The 12,570-nt window shown below is 49.0% G+C and overlaps 1 protein-coding gene across 1 annotated transcript; it reads right to left on the bottom strand.

The window, feature by feature from the left end:
- Nucleotides 1–9,147: 9,147 nt before the first annotated feature.
- Nucleotides 9,148–12,302, bottom strand: LOC135973943 (uncharacterized). The gene is made up of 2 exons (XM_065559513.1): nt 10,712–12,302; nt 9,148–9,717 (listed from the first exon to the last, which is right to left on the bottom strand). Exons 1-2 carry the CDS (start codon nt 11,286–11,288, stop codon nt 9,242–9,244), a joined length of 1,053 nt encoding a protein of 350 aa, XP_065415585.1. The 5' UTR covers nt 11,289–12,302; the 3' UTR covers nt 9,148–9,241.
- Between the last annotated feature and the right edge of the window lie 268 nt (nt 12,303–12,570).

Genomic DNA, 12,570 nt, shown 5'->3' with positions numbered 1-12,570 from the left:
GGAAGCACCTCACAATCTTTAATGTATTTATCCTCACAACACCCCAGTGAGGTAGGGCAGTGAGATTAACCCCTGTTGCAAATGGTGTATGGAGGCACAGAATCCAAGTTACTTGTCTTTTTAAGTCTGTGGCAGAGCAGGCTACTGAACCTGCATCTTCCAAATCCAAGGCTAGCACACTACCTTGTCATGACGATCGCAGGTCATCTCCCAGTGGCCAAGAAGGTCCAATTTCCACTACCCCTACTTCACAATCTGTGAGAAAGTTAGTTGCTATCCATCCCTCAGGACTGGGGATTGTGGTTCTTGTCCTTCTGAGCCATTTTATTTCATCCATTACTGGATTAATCCATTTAATCCATGACTGTTGCTGCTAATGAAGCTAATCTGAGTTAGTAATCTTGGGAAATGAGGCTTTCAGGTGGGTTTTCTCACCCAGTGAATTCCCAAGCCCTTTTTTTTTTTTTTTTAAAGTCTCACCCATTGTCTTCAGTAAATCACTTTTGCTAGGGAGAACTGGTCATTATTTAAGTTGCTACACCACCTAGTGGTAGAAAAAAATGCAACCTGAGGTTATCATACATGCTGCTAGAGAGTGAAAATTAAATACACAACTTCTGATTTCATGTAGAATTAAAATAAATGGCTCAGCCACATTTTCCCCAACACAGAAGAGGAGAGAATCTGATACAGAAGAGGAGAGAATCTGATACAGAAACAGTACCTATTATTTTTGCATGTGGTTGTGACTCAAGGTATCTCAGTGATATTCAAGAAAATAAAAATCAGGACATCTGGCTTTCTTGGTGGGACCTAGATCAGTCCCAGTTCACACCTCATGTGATGCTGAGCTTACTGTACCTATCCTGAAGGTCTGGTAAGAGGATAACCCTTCCGAATGAGAAGTGTGTGAAATTTCCTCTTACAAGAAATCTTGTTGATATACCTGGGAAATAAAAACCGCAAGCCTACATTAAAGTATAAAGGGCCTGATTCTTTTATCCTTATGCATTTGGACTAGTATCCACAAGTAGCCCCTGTGATATCACTCCTGCGCAGAGCAGCAGAATTGAGCCCAGAGTAAATAAATATTTATATTAGAGTTGAAACAAATTCACTCCTACATTTACTAAATAGTGTTAATAGGAAAAGCTAAATTTACTAATAATGTGCGAAGTCCAGGCTTTTCAGTTTGACTACTTTTATTTTAGTTTTTCTCCTGCTTCTCTGTCTTATGTCTCTGCTGTTAGTGAATACACTTGCTGAATGGCAGACAACACAACACCCACCTCAATCCTTATTTTTTGGAGTATAATTCAGAAGCACCTGGCACTTCATGAGGTCCTAGGTGGGTTAATTGTTGGGCTTTCCACACTCTGCCTATTTAATGGCTTCAAGTATTTGAACACTGCTCTGGCTTTTTCAAAATACTTTCCCCCTACCCCCAATGATTTCAATGCAAGCAGAGGCAGGTCTTTCACGACCCCTCCCATACAGAAAAATGCACATTGAGCAAAAGAGCTAAGAATGTACCATTTAGAGAGGGGTACTTTTTTGTTTTATCTGCCCCTTTTGCTAACACCCTTATCCAGGTAACGGTGGTCTTCACATGGCAGAACGCAAATGAATCATTTCACAATGCTTTCCCAGTCACACAATAGGCAGCTTTGTAGTGAAGAATCTGCAAAGCAAAAGCAATGTATACATGAGAACAGCATCTCTCTTCTAACATCATATGGTGAAATATTCCCTTTAAAAAAAAAAAGTGAATTTGACTCCTGAAGGGAGCTGGATTAACAGCCTGAAGATAGAGTTCCCCTGTTTAGCCACACAAATGAGAGAGAGCATGGAAAGGGGCAGTGCATGCTTCTCCATGCAACCCTGCCAATATGCCTCTGATCTGCTCTGGAGGGATCACCGACATGGGGCAAATCTCAGGCTATGTCTACACTATGAGAGAAGTGGTGTGATTCCTCTGCTCAAGTACACATAGTAGCACTAACCCTCATTGAGCCAGCACAAATATAAATTTCAATGTAACCACAGCAGCATTGCTGCATATGTACATGCTTGGAACTGGTGGCTATGTACTTGGCACAGCTAAGCTGAGCTTCCGCTGCCATGGCTACACTGTTTATACTTCCAGAACTTGCTGAGAGCTACTATGAGTATGTGTACACAAGCAGGGGAATCACACCCTTAGCTCCTAGGGTAGACATAGCCTCAGTTCTAGTGCTCATTCATTTCTTGTGATCGCTGATTATCTTTCCCCTGGAAAGCTTGTTCTTTCCCACCAGTGAAAAAGTTATCAAAACATTTAGCCAAACCAACTGTTTGGCTGAACACGGCTAGAGAGGGTTTATAACTATAATATATTGTCCTCAGTGATGAATTCAGGTGACTTAGAAAGACTACTGTAAATTTACAAACTTACACCTTGCTGGATGATTTTGTTACATTTACAAACTTTGCTGCATGGATTACACTGTTTCCATATTTGATTCCCCTGGATAAACCACTCTGGACTCTGTTCCATGCGTGATTAGTTCCATGATTGGTGCAGTGACCTGGGGCATATTATAAGGATGTTCTAGGGAAGCCTGAGAGCCTGGGCCCTGCCAGTGCTGACTGTTACTCGAAATTGGGCCAGCTAGTAAGCTTAGGGAGGACTAGTGACCCACCAGAGTTTGGCAGAAAGCAGCACATTTATTATAATGATAGCTGAGCTTAAAAGAAGTGGGGGGAAAATCACACTCACACTCGCATACTCATGCTCCTAGGACAGGCATGGCACTGGAGATGTCAGGACTCTTCAAGGTAAGTGTCCCACAGCGCAGCGATGGATGGTGCGATTAAGGTAAGTCTTCCTGAGGCACGATGGACTGCAACACAGTGAACCACTGGCCAGGCAGTCCAGGCAAAGGGCCTTCACGGGAGGTACAATCTTGTGAGTGCACTCCCGAGCACATGGCTCCTTCCCCTTTTAAGGACCTGCTCCTCATGGCCTGCGACTAGACTGGCCGCGTCTCGTTGGTCACACTCCACCTCGGGCAGTGTCAAAGTAGTGTCCATGCATTGGGTGTGTGAGTGCTGCCTAATCTGGCCTTGGCTACACTGGTAATTCACAGCGCTGCACTTGCTGCGCTCAGGGGTGTGAAAAAACACCCCCCCCCCCCGAGCACAGAGAGTGCAGCGCTGTAAAGCGCCAGTGTAATCAACGCCTGCAGTGCTGCAAGCTATTCCCCTCGGCAGCGCTGTGAATCCACGAGTGTAGCCAAGGCCTTAGAGTCCCAGACACCTTGTCTACCTGGGAGCTCTTCTGAGCTTCCAGCTGTTCAAGCAGCCCATTTATTCCACAAGCATTCCAGGAGGGAGGGGGTGGGGGAAAGCCATTTCACAGGTATTCAAAGAGGGAGAGGAGACAAAAGAGGGGGGGAAGTGTAACAGACCTTTTGAACATACAGCTTATACAGAACATACAGATCACTGCTGCTCCTACAATACTCCACCCCTTGATCTATGATCATTACAGTTAGGGTGACCAGATCGCAAGACTGAAATATCAGGACACATTGGGCGAGCGGAGCGGGGTAGGGGGAGGGGAGAGGACGACAATGACAGACACAGGTGCACAGAGCCATGAGAGGGGGCCCTAGGAAGCTGTGAGAGAGGTTGTACGGCCCCTGCTGCAGCCCGCACCACAAGCCACAGGGCAAGGACACCTATTGAATTCAATGAGAATTTTGCATGTGAATTGATGTACCTAGTTCTGAGATTATAAAGCCAGAAGGGATCCGGTGATCACCTGGTCTCACTGCTTGTATAGCACAGACATAGAACTTTCCCAAAATAATTCCTAGAGGATAACTTTTAGAAAAAGCTTTTAGAAAAACACCACGACCCTTAGTATATTGTTAATCGTTAATTACTCTCACCATTGAAAAGGTATGCCTTCTATCCAGTCTGAATTTGTCTAGCTGCAAATTTAGGGTTACCATACCTAATAAATAAAAAAAAGAGGACCCTACACGGGGTCCTGCCACCGCCCATTTCCCACCCCAGCCCCACCCCAACTCCACCCCTTCCCCGCCCCAACTCCGCCCTAACTCCGCCCCCTCCTCCCTCCCACTCCCAGCCACGTGGAAAGGGCTGCCCGAGCGCTACCGGCTTCACGGTTTGCCGGGCAGCCCCCAGACCCTGCACCCCTGGCCGGTGCTTCCCCAGCGCAGCTGGAGCCCGGGAGAGGAAGCGCCCAGGCGGGGGCGCAGGGTCTGGAGGCTGCCTGGCAAACTGTGAAGCCGGTAGCGCTTGGGCTTCGGGCAGCCCCCTTGCCTCCGGACCCTGCGCCCCCAGCCGGGCACTTCCCCTCCCGGGCTCCGGCGGCGCAGGGTCCAGAGGCATGGGGGCTGCCCGAAGCTGGTAGCGCTCGGCTCTTAAACAGAGCCGAAGAGTCGGGGAGGAGCAGAGCCGCCGCGACCGGAGGCTCTGCTCCTCCCCTGACTCTTGGCTCTGTTTAAGAGCCGGGCTGCCTGAGCGCTACCGGCTTCAGGCAGCCCCCATGCCTCCGGACCCTGCGCCCCCGGCCGGGCACTTCCCCTCCCGGGCTCCAGCGGCGCAGGGTCCGGAGGTATGGGGGCTGCCCAAAGCCCGTAGCGCTCGGCTCTTAAACAGAGCCGAAGAGTCGGGGAGGAGCAGAGCCGCCGCGACCGGAGGCTCTGCTCCTCCTCTGACTCTTCAGCTCTGTTTAAGAGCCAAGCTGTCCCAGCGTTACCGGCTTCGGGCAGCCCCCATGCCTCCAGACCCTGCACTGCCGGAGCCCGGGAGGGGAAGTGCCTGGCCGGCGGCTGGGGTCCGGAGGCAAGGGGGCTGCCTGAAGCCCATAGCGCTCGGGCAGCTCGGCTCTTAAACAGAGCCGAAGAGTCAGGGGAGGAGCAGAGCTGCCATTTTCCCGGACATGTTCGGCTTTTTGGCAATTCCCCCCGGACGGGGGTTTGAGTGCCGAAAAGCCGGACATGTCCGGGAAAAAGAGGACGTATGGTAACCCTATGCAACTTCCGACCGTTGTCTCATGCTCTACCTTTCTCTGCTAGACTGAAGAGCCCATTATTAACTATTTGTTCCCCATGTAGCTACTTACAGTCTATAACCAAGTCACTTCTTAACCTTCTTTTTGTTAAGCTAAATAGATCGACTCAAGGACCTCAATCACTATAAGGCATGTTTTATAATCCTTTAATCAGTCTTGTGACTCTTCTCTGAACACTCTCCAATTTATCAATATCCTTCTTAAATTGTGCACCCCAGAATTGGACACAGTATTCCAGCAGTGGTTGCACCAGTGCCAAATACAGAGATAAAATAACCTCTCTATTCCTGCTTGAGATTCCCCTATTTAGGCATCTGGTCACCCTATTTCTGTATGCATTTCCCCAGGTTTTTTTGTAAAAATCAAAACTGAACTGCCCCAGAAATTCTGTCATGTGGAATCATCGTGAAACTCGCATGGTCCAACCCTGCTGATGAACCTTTAGATCCACTGCACAGACTTCTACCACTTGAGCTAATGGAGTAAGTGATGGCAGAGGCAGTAGGTTGTCATCCTATATGTGATAGATCAGCTCTATAGGGGGATGAGACACTTTTTTTGCCACTGGGTTTCACAGATATCTGCTGACAGAAGAGGAACTGTGAAACTCAGGAATCCTGGGTCTATTCCAGGCTCCTGAATGGAGTGGTCTCTAGTAGTCAAAGACCCTTCTTCCCCATCCCCTCCAGTCTGTCTATCCTATTGCTGTCTAACCCGCCCCAGCTCCTCATCTGATTTCAACGGCCCCCCACTACCGCTCTGGATTCCTTGTCCCAGTTTCCTGGTCCTGTCTCACTCTCCTCTCTCCCCACCCCCATCCCTCAGATGGGATGTTCATTCCAGACTGGCAAAATTATAAGGCTTCCCAACATTTCAACACTTCCTATTCTAAATTTTCGGTTGCTTAACTATAGGCTAGCTCTGCCTACAACAAAGCATATTCAGAACCTCTGATTAAAGGGATTATAAGTGTAGCAACCTCCATTATAGCTAGTCACCAAAGATGGAGCCCGAGCCATCCAGACTTAAAAGCATGAGCTTCTACTACTTGAGTTCAAGATATAACTCCCTTAGCTGGTAGCTATACAGTTATCCTCTAAAAATCCACCAGAGGAGGGCACAAAACACACGTTAGACAGTGAATTACAAAAGTGCCAAATATTATTATTAGACCTGCAATACTTTTCACAATGAATATCAGCGGGGGATAAACTGGGAGTTTAAGAATATTTGGAAAACAATTTTAGAATAACATTCAGTGCTGTGCTTTAAGAGAAAAAAAATCCTGTTAAAACTCATAACTTAGCAGTATTCAGTGTTTGAAAAAAAACAACTTCTAGGAGCTATGGGATACAAGTTAAGAATGTTGAAACAGGAAGATGTTATGCTTAATTACCACTTGGGCCAGGCGGTGTGCTATGTAATACTTGCAAGATTTCACTGTACTGTTTTACAATATATAGCAGCGCAATGCTGATTCCATTGATATTGTTGAGCAATTCATGCTGATTTTATTTCAGCCCACATCTTAATAGTTTTGAATACAAGATCACAATTTTCAGCTCAGTTGGTATGAACATGCAGAGCTTTAAAACTGCTATGCTCTAAACTGTATATTAACTACAATTTTATAACCCTGCATGTCAAAGAACTGTGTGCCACTACTACTAGATAGGTTTCAGAGTAGCAGCCGTGTTAGTCTGTATCCGCAAAAAGAAGAACAGGAGTACTTGTGGCACCTTAGGCCTTGTCTACACTACGAGAGTAGTTCGATTTTACTTAAATCGAATTTTTGGAATCGATATTGCAAAGTCGAACGTGTGTGTCCACACTAAGGACAATAATTCGACTTTGTGCGTCCACACTAACGGTGAAAGCGTCGACATTCGAAGCGGTGCGCTGTGGTCAGCTATCCCACAGTTCCCGCAGTCCCCTCTGCCCATTGGAATTCTGGGTGTAGCCAGCAATGCCTTCTGGGTAACAAAATGTGTCGAGGGTGCTTTTGGGTAACTGTCGTCATCCGTCCATCACTCCCGCCCTCCCTCCCTGAAAGCGCCGGCGGGAAATCATTTCGCGCACTTTTCCAGTCATTGACAGCGCGGACGCCACAGCACTGCGAGCATGGAGCACGCTGCGACCATCGCTGCAGTTGTGGCCGCTCTCAACGCCTCGCAGCTTATCATACAGGTTTCCCTGAGGCAGATGCAGAAAAGTCAGGCGAGGAGGCTACGGCACCGCGGTGATGTCCTGAAGTCTGAGAGTAGCACAGACCTCTCAGAAAGCAGGGGACCCAGCGCCGAGGACATCACGGTGGCAATGGGTCATGTTGATGCCGTGGAACGGCGATTCTGGGCACGGGAAACAAGCACTGAGTGGTGGGACCGCATAGTGCTGCAGGTCTGGGATGAATCCCAGTGGCTGCGAAACTTTCGCATGCGGATGGGAACTTTCCTGGAACTTTGTGAGTTGCTGTCCCCTGCCCTGAAGCGCAGTGACACCCGGTTGCGAGCTGCACTGAGTGTACAGAAGCGAGTGGCCATAGCCCTCTGGAAGCTTGCAACGCCAGACAGCTACCGGTCAGTCGCGAACCAGTTTGGGGTGGGCAAATCTACCGTGGGGGTTGTTGTGATGCAAGTAGCGAAGGCAATCGTTGATGTACTGCTGCCAAAGGTAGTGACCCTGGGAAACGTGGAGGCGATCATAGATGGCTTCGCAGCGATGGGATTCCCAAACTGCGGTGGGGCCATAGATGGAACTCACATCCCTATCCTGGCACCGGACCACCAGGCCACCCAGTACATTAACCGAAAGGGCTACTTTTCCATGGTGCTGCAAGCACTGGTGGACCACAGGGGACGTTTTACCAACATCTACGTGGGATGGCCGGGCAAGGTTCATGACGCTCGTGTTTTCAGGAACTCTGGTCTGTTTAGACGGCTGCAACAAGGTATTTACTTCCCGGACCACAAAATAACTGTTGGGGATGTGGAGATGCCTATAGTCATCCTCGGGGACCCAGCCTACCCGCTAATGCCCTGGCTCATGAAGCCCTATACTGGTGCCCTGGACACTGAAAAAGAACTCTTCAACTACCGGCTGAGCAAGTGCAGAATGGTGGTGGAGTGTGCTTTTGGCCGTCTCAAGGGGAGATGGAGAAGCTTACTGACTCGCTGTGATCTCAGCGAAACCAATATCCCCATTGTTATAGCAGCTTGCTGTGTGCTCCACAATCTCTGTGAGAGCAAGGGGGAGACCTTTATGGCGGGGTGGGAGGTTGAGGAAAATAGCCTGGCTTCTGATTACTCACAGCCAGACAGCCGGGCGATTAGAAGAGACCAGCGGGAAGCGCTGTGCATCCGGGAGGCTTTGAAAGCAAAGTTCCTGAGTGAGCAGGGTAACCTGTGACTTTAAAGTTTGTGTACTGAGAAGCTAAACCTACCCACGTTTCTTTACCCAGTTAATGTTGACTATCCTATCCAGTTACATACCCCCTTCGCCCCCCTTCCAACACACCTTTCAAAATAAAAATAGTTCTACTTTGTTAAAGCACACCGTTTTCTTTAATACTGTTTTCGCGGGAATTTTTTAAAACTGGGACGCAGACTGTGGTGCAGAGTGGGTGTAGTGTAGTGGCGCGAATGCAGCTTCTAAACTCAAGGATTGACAGGCTCCGCTGCGGTGGGATGGTTGTTTCAACGGAGCCTGTCACCCCTCCTGATCGGGACTGTGTGTATGGGGGGGTCTATGTGACTTTGTGGCAGGGGGAGGACGGTTACAGAGCCCCTGCTGTGTGGCTCTGTGATCCTGCCTAAGGACTGGCGCTTAAGATCTGTAACTGCCCTCCCCCGCCACAAAGTCACAGAGCAACCCACCCCCCACCACATAACATGAAAACAACCTCCCAGACTAACCAGGGTAACTAGTCACTGCATCACTGCACTGTGTATGTGCCCTGCTGCTGTGCCTGCCCCCGACTATGTACCCTGCCAAAGGTGACTGTCCTGTCCAATTACCAACCCCCTTTCCCCTCCTCCTCCAAAAGAACATGATTGAAACAGTAGTTAACAGAAACGTATTTTTTATTATCAACTACACATGGCATTGGGAGGTGAAACTTGGACGGGGGCTTGTGTCAGGCGGGAAGGAAAGAACTTTTCAAATTTTGGGAAATGAGAGCCTTCTGCTACTAGAGCTCTCTGCAGGGGTGGAGTGAGACTTAGCAGGGACTCTGCCGCCTCTCCTTCTTTGCACTTTGGGTGAGGTGGGTATGGGACTTGGTGGCAGGGGAGGGCGGTTAGAGATGGACTGCAGCGGGGCTCTGTCCTCCTGCCTCTGTTCCTGCAGAACATCCACAAGGCGCCGGAGCGTGTCCGTTTGCTCCCTCAGTAGTCCAAGCAGCGTTTGAGTCACCTGCTGGTCTTCCTGCCGCCACCTCTCCTCCCGATCCATGTTGGCTTGGTGCATTCGGGTCAAGTTCTCCCTCCACTGGGTCTGCTGTGCTGCCTGGGCTTGGGAACAGGCCATAAGCTCAGAGAACATGTCCTCCCGTGTCCTCTTCTTCCTACGCCTAATCCGCGCTAGCCTCTGGGAGTGTGATTCCAGGCTAGGTTGTGAGACACTCGCAGATGGGGCTGTGGAAATGGGAAAAAGGGAGTGAATTCCTCAGAAAGAAAAATGTAGTTGTGAACAAAGAACATAGTCTTTCTCTGTGAACAAGACCATGCACAGCACCTATCACATGCGCACTCAGCACAAGGTCGAATTCTCGGCCTTCGCATTCAGTGCCTGGGGTCTTGCACAGCACATTTGAGAAGCGGGGCAGCACAACGGAATTTCTGTTGCAGGCAGACATGGTAAGCCTTACACTTGTGGCAGTTTAAAACTTTTATATTACCACTGGCCTCATTTCACATTTAAAGCTATGTCAGTCCCTGCAGCCAGCAATCCGGCAAGCGGGAACTCTGCCCCTGTCCCACCCCCTCGCGGCTGTCCCTGGGAACGATCCCTTTCGGCTGCCCCTCTCCCGCCTCCACCGCGTGGCTACAAACCAGCGGTTACAGTTCTGTAAAGGAACGGGAAAGCAGTCCCAACACTAAAATTCCCCTACCTAATTAAAAGCAGGTCACCATGGGCGACATCACCCTGATGAGGATCTCTGAGAGCGACAGACAGAGAATGCTCCGGGAAAGCCTCCAAAGACCAGGGCCGTATGCCGCCCTGCTATGCAGAGCAATGATTCCCGAGTACTTGATAGTCTCATGGCGCGGCAACGTGTCGTACTTCGGAGGACCCAATAAGGCCGCTCTCCCCAGAAACCTCATGCAACGGCTTTCAAATTACCTCCAGGAGAGCTTCATCGAGATGTCCCAGGAGGATTACTGCTCTATCCCCGGACATATAGACCGCATTTTACTGTAGCTGCAGTAGCAGGGACTAAACAGTAGAGCGGCTTGTGCAGGACAATCACTGAAAACCGGACATTGCTAGATTTTTTTTCAAAACTTGCACTGCCCTTGACTAAACCGTTAAGCGCCTAGGGCACACTAATCATGAACAACCCATTCTTTTAATTGTTAATATTCCTGTTTTGTTAAAAATAAATGTTTAGATGTTTACAACACTTACTGGCTGATCCTTCACCAGATTCTGTGTCCGGGGTAACGGCTGGGGACGCTTCGTAGGGGATCGCTGTAAGGGTGATGAAGAGATCCTGGCTGTCGGGGAAATCAGTGTTGTGAGCGCTGCCGACTGCCTCGCCCTCCTCATCTCCTTCCTCATCTTCCCCGTCCCCTAACATGTCCGAGGAACCGGCTGTGGACACTATCCCATCCTCAGAGTCCACGGTCACTGGTGGGGTAGTGGTGGCGGCCGCACCGAGGATGGAATGCAGTGCCTCGTAGAAACGGGATGTCTGGGGATGGGATCCGGAGCGTCCGTTTGCCTCTTTGGTCTTCTGGTAGCCTTGTCTCAGCTCCTTGATTTTCACACGGCACTGCGTTGCATCCCGGCTGTATCCTCTCTCTGCCATGTCTTTAGAGATCTTCTCATAGATCTTTGCATTCCGTCTTTTGGATCGCAGCTCGGAAAGCACGGACTCATCGCCCCACACAGCGATGAGATCCAAGACTTCCCGATCAGTCCATGCTGGGGCCCTCTTTCTATTCACAGACTGCACGGCCATCACTGCTGGAGAGCTCTGCATCGTTGCCAGTGCTGCTGTGCTCGCCACGATGTCCAGACAGGAAATGAGATTCAAAATGGCCAGACAGGAAAAGGAATTCCAATTCAAATTTTCCCGGGGCTTTTCCTGTGTGGCTGGTCAGAGCATCCGAGCTCGCACTGCTGTCCAGAGCGTCAACAGAGTGGTGCACTGTGGGATAGCTCCCGGAGCTATTAGCGTCGATTTCCATCCACACCTAGCCTAATTCGACATGGCCATGTCGAATTTGGCGCTACTCCCCTCGTCGGGGAGGAGTACAGAAGTCGAATTAAAGAGACCTCTATGTCGAACTAAATAGCATCGCAGTGTGGATGGGTGCAGGGTTAATTCGATGTAACGGCGCTAACTTCGACATAAACGCCTAGTGTAGACCAGGCCTTAGAGACTAACAAATTTATTAGAGCATAAGCTTTCGTGGACTACAGCCCACTTCTTCGGATGCATATAGAATGGAACATATATTGAGGAGATATATATACACACATACAGAGAGGATAAACAGGTGGGAGTTGTCTTACCAACTCTGAGAGGCCCCCCAACCTAAAGCAAATACTCACCAGCAACCACACATCACTGAACAAAACCACTAACCCAGGAACCTATCCTTGTAACAAACCCCGATGCCAACTCTGTCCACATATCTATTCAAGTGACATCATCATAGGACCTAATCACATCAGCCATACCATCAGGGGCTCGTTCACCTGCACATCTACCAATGTGATATATGCCATCATGTGCCAGCAATGCCCCTCTGCCATGTACATTGGCCAAACCGGACAGTCTCTACGCAAAAGAATTAATGGACACAAATCTGACATCAGGAATCAAAATACTCAAAAACCAGTGGGAGAACACTTTAACTTGTCTGGTCATTCAGTGACAGACCTGCGGGTGGCTATATTACAACAGAAAAACTTCAAAAACAGACTCCAACGAGAGACTGCTGAGCTAGAATTGATATGCAAACTAGACACAATCAACTCCAGTTTGAATAAGGACTGGGAATGGCTGAGCCATTACAAACATTGAATCGATGTCCCATTGTAAGTATTCTCACACTTCTTATCAAACTGTCTGTACTGGGCTAGCTTGATTATCACTTCAAAAGTTTTTTTTTCTCTTAATTAATTGGCCTCTCAGAGTTGGTAAGACAACTCCCACCTGTTTATGCTCTCTGTATGTGTGTATATATATCTCCTCAATATATGTTCCATTCTATATGCATCTGATGAAGTGGGCTGTAGCCCATGAAAGCTTATGC

The sequence above is a fragment of the Chrysemys picta genome, chromosome 10 (genome assembly GCF_011386835.1).
Source record: "Chrysemys picta bellii isolate R12L10 chromosome 10, ASM1138683v2, whole genome shotgun sequence".
In the NCBI taxonomy this organism is placed as follows: domain Eukaryota; kingdom Metazoa; phylum Chordata; order Testudines; family Emydidae; genus Chrysemys; species Chrysemys picta.
The sequence above is the reverse complement of the archived record's forward strand: the minus strand, read 5'-3'. Positions and strand labels throughout refer to the sequence as shown.